Source organism: Palaemon carinicauda, chromosome 1 (genome assembly GCF_036898095.1).
Source record: "Palaemon carinicauda isolate YSFRI2023 chromosome 1, ASM3689809v2, whole genome shotgun sequence".
Taxonomy (NCBI): domain Eukaryota; kingdom Metazoa; phylum Arthropoda; class Malacostraca; order Decapoda; family Palaemonidae; genus Palaemon; species Palaemon carinicauda.
Genome location: NC_090725.1, coordinates 40,318,439 through 40,328,438, shown reverse-complemented (window position 1 = coordinate 40,328,438; position 10,000 = coordinate 40,318,439). Strand labels below are relative to the sequence as shown.

At 34.1% G+C, this 10,000-nt stretch overlaps 1 protein-coding gene across 1 annotated transcript in view; it reads left to right on the top strand.

Moving 5' to 3' along the window:
• Positions 1-307: 307 nt before the first annotated feature.
• Positions 308-10,000, top strand: part of LOC137640277 (photoreceptor-specific nuclear receptor-like) — a 20,809-nt gene continuing 11,116 nt past the window's right edge. Inside the window, exons 1-6 of the mRNA XM_068372921.1 lie at positions 308-361; positions 1,716-1,872; positions 3,627-3,804; positions 5,204-5,307; positions 8,581-8,695; positions 9,449-9,789. Of these exons, the coding sequence (XP_068229022.1) occupies positions 308-361; positions 1,716-1,872; positions 3,627-3,804; positions 5,204-5,307; positions 8,581-8,695; positions 9,449-9,789 (949 nt within the window). The remainder of the gene's footprint in view (positions 362-1,715; positions 1,873-3,626; positions 3,805-5,203; positions 5,308-8,580; positions 8,696-9,448; positions 9,790-10,000) is intronic.

Here is a 10,000-nt window from a genome sequence, read left to right as displayed (position 1 = left end):
TATGAACACGGGGATGTTTGAAACGTCGTTATTTGTTGGTGATGGAAATAAATTTAAGAATGTTTGGCGTGTCGTAATTCTCCAGTGCCTTATTAAACTGATGTTCCCTTCCACCCGCTCAGTATCGGATATTATTATTATTATTATTATTATTATTATTATTATTATTATTATTATTATTATTATTATTACAGACCACGAATTCGGGAGATCACCAGTAGACTCCTGCAGTAGTGCCAACAGTAGCCCCGGGGGATCTCCCGCCCCTAGGTCACCTTCGTCGTCTCCACCTGCCACCCACACGCCCATGATCACGCCCGCGCCATTTCCTCCTCCTGCTCTGTCAATACACCACCACCAGGTATGAAATTATTTCTTTTACGCCAAATGTGAACTCTTACATTAAACAGAGTATAGAAATTTTTCTTTTTTTATTGATATTAAAATTATGAAAATTATCATTATTATTATTATCAAAATTGTCAATATTGTCTACTACTACTATTATTATTATTATTATTATTATTATTATTATCAACAAAATTATCAAAATTATCATTATTATTATTATTATTATTATTATTATTATTTATTATCATTTATTATTATTTATTATTCATTATTTATTATTTGTTAATTAGTATTTATTATTTATTATTTATTATCATAGAATGGTTAATCTAATCTCAATAACTAGTCAGTCAACCTAATTCCAATAATAGATAGATAATGAAATGTCACGGACTAGCCAGGCAATCTAAGGATATTACGTTGCTAGGCAAAGTAATGTCACTGACTAGCCTGGGAAGCTAATGACAATACATAGGAAATGTAATGTCACTGACTAGTCAGACAATCTAAGGCCATTACATCACTGGGCAGTTTTAATGTCTGACTAGCCACGCAATCTAAGGAAATTTCGCTAGGCAAAGTAATGTCACTGACTAGCCTGGTAACTTAATCCCAATACATAGTTGGGAAATGTAATGTCACTGACTAGTCAGGCAACCTACGGTCATTACGTAACTAGGTAACATAATTTCACTAACTACCCTGGCGAAGTAAAGCCATTAACTCGCTAGGTAAAATAGCATCACTTAATTTCCCGGCAACCTAATGCCATAATGTTAATAAAAAACGGAATGTCCTTGACTATTCAGGCAACTTAATGTCCTTATGTTAATAGATAACGGAATGCCCTATACTAATCAAGCAACTTAATGTCATTATGTTAATAAATAACGGAATACCCTTGACTATTCAGGCAACCCAGTGCCATTGTTAATAAATAACGGAATGCCCTTGACTATTCATTCAACTTAATGTCATTATGTTGCCAAACAACATAATCTTATTGACTAGCCAGGCAACCTAATGACAGTACATTATTAGGTTACTTAATGTCACAAACTAGCCAGACTAATTTGTTATTTATGGCAATACCCTTCATCTCCCAAAGTTAAATGAATTGTTGTAGACATAAGTTATTTATTCTGATTAAAATTTCAATTTTTGACAAAAATTCAAAAGATATAGGAAAATTATTATAGAAATCATATTGATATCAAACAAGCTATGCTTGAAAATCCATCCATACAGAACACCATTTAAGAAGGTGGAATCTATTCTATACTGATTCTTCCACCTCACGAACAATCTCATTTCCTATACTGTCCACCTCAAAGTATAGATATCTAACTGTGCCTTTCCCATAGATGACCGGAGGGCTCCTAGGTGGGCGGCTCTCTCCTCTTGGAGGTGGGGGAGGGGGCGTAGGAGGACGATGCCCCACCAGTCTCAGCAGCGTCTGCGTCTCCACCAGTGGGATCGGAGTCTCCATGGCGCCCAACGCTATGGCCACCGTCAGTGTTGGTAGGTCGGATTATTTCCTTCCTTCTGTGTGTTTTGAGTCCATCAATACCCGATACAATTGATTCAGTTTCTGATACTTATTCTGTTAGATGTTGATTCTTGTTGTTTTTGAGTCCATCCATACCTGATACAATTGATTCAGTTTCTGATACTTATTCTGTTAGATGTTGATTCTTTTTGTTTTTGAGTCCATCCATACCTGATACAATTGATTCAGTTTCTGATACTTATTCTGTTAGATGTTGATTCTTTTTGTTTTTGAGTCCATCCATACCTGATACAATTGATTCAGTTTCTGATACTTATTCTGTTAGATGTTGATTCTTTTTGTTTTTGAGTCCATCCATACCTGATACAATTGATTCAGTTTATGATACTCATTCTGTTAGGTGCTGAATCTTGATGTTTTTGAGTTCATCAGTACCTGATACAATTGATCCAGTTTCTGATACTTATTCTGTTAGATGATGATTCTTATTGTTTTTTAGTACATCAATACCTGATGCAATTGATTCAGTTTCTGATACTTATTCTATTAGATATGGATTCTTGCTGTTTTTTAGTCCATCAGTACCTGATACAATTGATTCAGTTTCTGATATTTATTCTATTAGATATTGATTTTTATTGTCTCACAGTCCATCAGTACCTGACACAATTGATTCAGTTTCTTGTACTTAATCTGTTAGATATTGATTGTTGTTGTTTTTGAGTCCATCAGTAGCCTATATGATACAACTAATTCAGTTTCTTTTAGATATTGGTTCTTGTTTGGTTGTCTTTGAAGCAACGAGTTTAAACTAATTTAAAACCGATCTGTTGGTATGTCTTAATCATTTCCCTCTTTCATCTCTATGTTCGTTAATATTTGTGATATTTGATTCAAATTACGTTTTTTTTATATAGATTATAATACTATATTTCTTCTTTATAAGCTGCTGAATTTTTATTCTGTTATAAGTGTTTATTAATTTATTTTGGGAAAAGAATCATTATGAAAATAAAGATTCAACCTGGAAAAAATATTTTAAGAATCCAAATACTTGTTTATACATAAGTATTTTTTATAATTATTGTATTTTGATTATGGTTTAATTTTAGATCACAAAAATATTTCCAGAAGAAATCCAAAAGCTTCAAATTGATTATTGATTTTAATTTCTCTGACGTCACAAAAGTTTCTCCTGAAAAGATATAATCTAATCTAGCACACCCCATCTCTCTCTCTCTCTCTCTCTCTCTCTCTCTCTCTCTCTCTTTCGTCTCATATCATCTAGGTAAGCATTTAGACCCAATCTACTTATCGAGTACATGGTGATTAGAGGACTCTTGCGGGACGCAGCTTGCTTCATTGAGAATTAAATAAAGAAGAAAATCATCAAAGAATAAAAATAAAATATCGAAGTGATCATCCACCTAAATGGCAACGTCTCTGTCTGGTGCTTGCCAGACGGGAGTTCGATTACCGCTCAGAGTCGTTATTGCCATCAGTGTCTGCAACCTTACTATCCTTGTGAGCTAAGGTGGCGGAGTTATGGGGAGCCTATAGGTCTATCTGCTGAGTCATCAGCAGCCACTGCCTGGTCCTCCCTGGTCCTAGCTTGGATGGAGAGGAGGCTTGGGCGCTGATCATATAATATAAGGTCAGTCTCTAGGGCGATGTCCTGATTGCTAGGGCAATATCACTGTCCCTTCCCTCTGGAATTCTTGAGCGACCTTTAAACCTTTAATGTCCCCGTTCTATTGTCTTGCAGGAAGCATGGGTGTGAACAGCATGGGCGTAGGTAGCGTGGGCGGAGGGCGGCGCGTCTCCCCAGGACTGCAGTGTCTGGTGTGTGGGGATACATCCTCAGGGAAGCACTACGGCATCCTGGCCTGCAATGGTTGCTCAGGATTCTTCAAGAGATCGGTACGACGCAAACTTATATATAGGTAAGAGAAGTCCTTCGAGTAGATAGATAGAGAGATATAGAGATATTATATCTCCCTTATGGAAGGGTTTGGGGCTTGCAACTTCATTCCACTATATATATATATATGTGTGTGTGTGTGTGTGTGTGTGTGAATACTGTATATATATATATATATATATATATGTATGTATGTATGTATGTATGTATGTACAGTATGTATGTATACTAACAGAGGGGCACTCAGTAGAGAGCATGCCAAACAGTCTTATTTTGCTCTTAACTTCACTGCGTATTTGTACTTCGATGTATTTTCTCCGAAATCTAATGCATTTGTCCTTGGGTCATGCCACACTTGTACACCGGGCTTTGCTAAGATTGATTCGGTAGTTTTGATTAATGTTGTTCACAAAAAATGAAATAAACAAACTAAAAATATTTGCCATTTAATTAATATTGTGATCTTTTCCAAAGTACTGCTGCGTACTTGTACTTTGATGTACTTTATCTAAAATATTACAGATTCATCTTTGGGACATGCACAGCATAACTACCAAGTTTGGTCAGAATCGATATAGTAGTTTTTGTGTAAAGTTCATTACAATTAAACAAACAAATAAATAAACTAGTAAACATACGAAACAGAGACAAGTGGGTAAATAATCTTCGCAAAATATTCGATTTTGGCGAAGGAAATTAATGGAAGAGCGAAAATTTCCTAAGCTAAACCCTCTAATGGGAAGAAGAGTATATTAAAATTATAATTATTGTTAATCATATCTTTTTAATTGTCCATTGGATAGATAAAACAATGTGCTTTTGTATTTTTATCCTTAACGTTATAAATCTTAATAATAACAAATGCATATTTTTCTGATATTGATGCTAACTTTAGAATTGTTAAGCTTTATTTAACTTGAGGAATAAAACATTAACTTTTTATTTATTAGATATCTGAAATAATTCTTATGCAATCGCTTACTTAAGTGACCAATTACTGTACATAAGGAGTGTTTATCCGGTTAAGTCTCTGTTTGTAAGGTTTCATCTCTCAGGAATTAGACACAGTAAATGGAAAAATAATCAGAATTGGGGCTGTATATATGTATATATATATATTATATATATATATATATATATATATATATATATATATATATATATACATATATATATACATATATATATAAATATATATATATTATATATATATATATATATATATATATATATATATATATAATGCATATGTATATATGTATATGTACAGTACATATACATATATATATATATATATATATATATATATACATATACATATATATATATATATATATATATATATATAAATTTAAATAGATAAATTTTCGACCAAACACAAACAAGAATGTATTATACTAACACATGACCTTTGACCCCAGGTGCCAGGCTGGCACCGGCGCATGCGTGGTTGACAAGGCCCACCGGAACCAGTGCCAGGCGTGTCGCTTAAAGAAATGTCTTCAGATGGGAATGAACAAAGATGGTACGTTCTGGAGTCTTGTTCTTCATTTTCTCTTTTCATAATGAAAGAATGGTTAACAGTTTCATATAAAGGGATATCTCTACTGTAGTATCTTTGTTGATAACTTGTATGGGTTTCTGATATGATCTCTCTCTCTCTCTCTCTCTCTCTCTCTCTCTCTCTCTCTCTCTCTCTCTGTACATATATATATATATATATATATATATGTATATATATATATTATATATATATATATGTATATATATGTATATATATATATATATATGTATATATATATATGTATATATATATATATATATATATATATATATATATATATATATATGCATTTATATCTATAGATTGCCATTGTGACTTTTATGAATATTTTCCTAATGATGGTGTTATTTATTCTTAATTTTGTATGCAATATATATATATATATATATATATATATATATATTTACATACATATATAATGCATATATACATATATACATATATATATATATATATATATATATATATATATGTACATATATATTATATGTGCTTATATACATATATATACATATAAAGATATACATAGATATAAATTTATATATAGGTTATAAATGTGTGTGTAGACTATACATCTGCAGTATATATATATATACGAGTAGACATATATATGTCTGTGTGTGCATTTGTATATAGGGTGAATACTCTGTTAACTAAATGAATTCATTATTACTTTGTAATCTTCCTTTTCCTTTTTGAACACCCTTACTACTTTTACTGATTCAGATTACTCTTATTTTGTTTCCATTTGTAAATTTCATATAAAACTACAATATAGTAAATATATTTAATTATAAAGAAAGGTCTTACTTAATACATATGAAATGAAAGCAAACATAATATTATTACTAATCATAATGAAAAACAGTTGATATGCGAGAAGGGATTGTTGAACCAACTTTCCTTTATGGAAGAGAAATGTGAATGATGAATTTGTATGAAAGAGAAGTGATAGGGAGGTTCTAAAGATATAATGTGCACATAATCAAAAGTTACAAAAAATGCTGAATTGTTAAGATAGGTTTATGCATCTTTGCAGTACGTATTAACGTTGGTAATAATATAGGCCAAAGTGTTTGTTTGTGGGTGGTCTCTACAAGTGGAGAGAATGGAGAATAGCCGATTATGAAACATCATCACTCTAGAGAATTATTAGAATGTACCGTTAGACACAAGAATCCCTGGCACACCTCGCTCCAAATAAGTGCACCCTTTCATACCCTTACTTTACAGCAAGTAACCAAACAGATAGCGTAGGGAGAGGTGGTGGGCGAGTCTAAACATAGGAACTTGCTGCACAGTAAGGGTGTGGCTGGTACACTTCCTCAGAGCGAGGTGCACCAGAAACTTACGTGTCCAGCTGTACATTAATCAAAGCAAATTCTAACATACGGGAAATAGTTATTTTTAACAGTTACCGTATCATTTTATATGTAAACATAAGGAGAAAAAAAATCTTCATCGTATAATGCTCAGGAATGTGATTATCTAAAGATATTGATATAAAATAGAATACTATCTACTGGACAATTTTAACTATTCACAATGAAGTATAAGGATTATTATTGTTATTATTATTATTATTATTATTATTATCATTATTATTATTATTATTATTATTATTATTATTATTATTAAGCATCGATATAAAACAAGTCTACATTCACAGAAAAAGCTCATATGAATAAGGAAGAAACAGAGAAGATTAAATAACAAATAAATAACAATAAATCAACAATCACATGATCATATGAATAACAGAAACACCAATAACACTTGTAATTACTTGACTAACATGTGCGCTAATGATGTCTGATAGGCAATGCAATTTTTGAGAAATTACCTTTTTCACCAATTCAGACTTAGTTTAAAGTTTTATAGGCCACTTATGAATGGCAGAGGCAAGGGACAGGGACAATGCACTAACAGACTGACCATATATATCCATATGATCAGCGCCCAAGCCGCCTATCAGGGGAGACCAGGCAATGGCTGCTGATGACTCAGAAGGTAGTGTTTGACATTCCATTTATAGATGAAGTAGTAGGGATTTACCTTTGTAACGGCTCCTTGCCTCTTTTAGAGACGTTAAATGATTCAGGAATCATGGAATGAAGGAGAGAATCCAGTAACCTCAAAGTTGTTGGTACTAAAGAAATTTATGATTTAGGAACGGGAAATTAATATAGAATAGTAATCAAGAAACGAAATGGTGAAGGAAATATATTTTGAGTCAGGGAAAACGAAAGCAGGAAGAGAATACCAAAACTTGGCATGAGACAGAAATAACAGATGTCGAATCATTGCAAGTCAAGGAATGCAAGGTCTCTGCAGAGCACATATGGCAAGAATAAACCAGTAATGATGATTGAGGAAGCGATTTGAAGGACATTATCATAGACAGCCATTAAGATATAAATGAGTTTGTGTGCAAGAGCCCGTGTAGCCAAAAGTCAATTCAGTCAAACAATAAAAGCTCATAGATGGTGGTGAAAGGGTTTGTATTCTGAGGAAGTACTTTTACTAACCATTTTGACTTACCAGAAACCATTGCTAACGAGCGGCTAGAAGTTTTTTTGCGGATACAAAAAAATAAAAAAAAACTTTTGGCATAACCATTCTTAAATTAACAGCAATTGGTGGTTTTAACGGTTTATTTTCTGGGGAAAGAGCCAGTCCTGGCAAGCACTATTCCAACCATTTTGACCATCAAGAAACCATTGTTAACGAGAGGTTAAAGGCAAGAATACCTTTTGGAATGAACCTCAATATAGCAGAAGTTAGCAAGTTGTTGAGGGGTTTATTTAATGGGGAAAGAGCCAGTGCTGGCAAGCACTATGCCAACCGTTTTTACCATCAAGAAACCATTGTTAACGAGAGGTTAGAGGCAAGAATACTTTTTGGCTTGAACCTCAATATAACAGAAGGTAGCAGGTTATAGAGGGGTTTATTTTCTTGTGAAAGTGCCAGTGCTGGCATAAACCTTATGAAAACAACTTGAGATAAAAGGGCAATTTTCCATGCAAGAGCCGGTGCTGGCATAAACCTTATAAAAACAACTTAAGATAAAAGGGCAATTTTCTATGCAAGAGCCGGTGCTGGCATAGAGCTTATAAAAAAAAACTTAAGATAAAAGGGCAATTTTCCATGCAAGAGCCGGTGCTGGCACATGCTATCTCCTAAAACCCTGAGAGCAACAAGTGCTAACGGAAGATATCCTGTTGTCCCCGACAGCTGTCCAGAACGAGCGGCAGCCGAGGAACACGGCGACCATCAGACCGGAGGCCTTCGCGGAGATGGATCAGGAGAGACTCCTGAGGGAGGCTGCAGTGGCCGTCGGAGTTTTCACGTAAATAGCTTCTTCTTATCCTTCTTCTTCTTCTTCTATTATTTAGTTTCGTTACTTTATGATTTCCTTCAGGTGTTGAATTAGAACAGTTGTGGTTCATTGTATAAGCGACCTGGCCTTTCATTTGATGGGGCTAGGGTTCGATCCCAAGTATGAGGTAGAAATTGATTTCTATAGGTTTTTTATTTGTAAGGATCCTCTTTTTTTTTTTTAGTTTTGATGATACATGGAAAATTAATAGTTTGATATCAGTCTTCAGTGTATGAAACTTCAATTTTTCACTTTTTGGTCAATAATATCCAGGGAAAATTAGTAGTCTGACATGAAATGAGGTTTGATATTTGGGAATAGTTTTGCCATTTTTATAAAATCATGCTTCAGTTCTAAACAAAATCCCTTTCGGTGATGAAAACAAGCAGAATTTGTACTGATCTTAATGCCTTCGACCTATTCATAATATTCCATCTTTCATCTTAAGATAAAGAGAAAATATATTTCATTGTTCAATTTTTACTTGAACGAGAATTAGCTAAGTTAAAAAAGAATGATAATACACTATTTTATTTTTACTTGAACAAGAATTAGTTAAGGTAAAAAGAATAATAATTCACTATTATATTTATAATTGAACAAGAATTAGCATAATAATTCCTAGCGTTTCAATTCCCCTAAATAAAAACAAATCATCGAAAAAAAGAATTATTTTTTACTTGAATTCTTATTTTTCTTTTCTCCATTTTCTTTCCTCGCCAGTAGACCTCCGTTACCACTCCCGGGCCTTGTCTCTGCAGCGATGGGATCCTCCCGCGGTTTCCTGGCGCCCCCGTCCATCACTACCTCCCCCTTCACCAACAATCACGCCCATCACGCCCTGGCCTCCATCACGCCTGCACCAGCGCCTCCACAGCCGCCCCCACCGCCCCCGCCTTCGGCCGTGACTTCCAACTCGACTAATAACAACAACCCTGCTACCATCAACCACATGAGCAATTCGAGTGGCGTTGGAGGAGGTGGAGGAGGAGGAGGAGGGGGAGGAGGAGGGGTCCTTTCAAGTCTTCAGCCTCACTCGCCCTCCAAGGAAGATCTTGACCACGGTAAGAAGACGCCCTTGAGATTCCCTCCTGCAGAAGATGTTAGGACTTAGGAATCTTGCTCAAAATCTCAAAATCATCTAAATAAAATGAAGAAATAAATTCCAAAATCAAGACGCCCTTGAGAATCCCTCCTGCAGGAGAAGTGGTTAGAACTTAGGAATCTTGCTCAAAACCTCAAAATAATGTAAATGAAATGAAGGAATAAATTCCA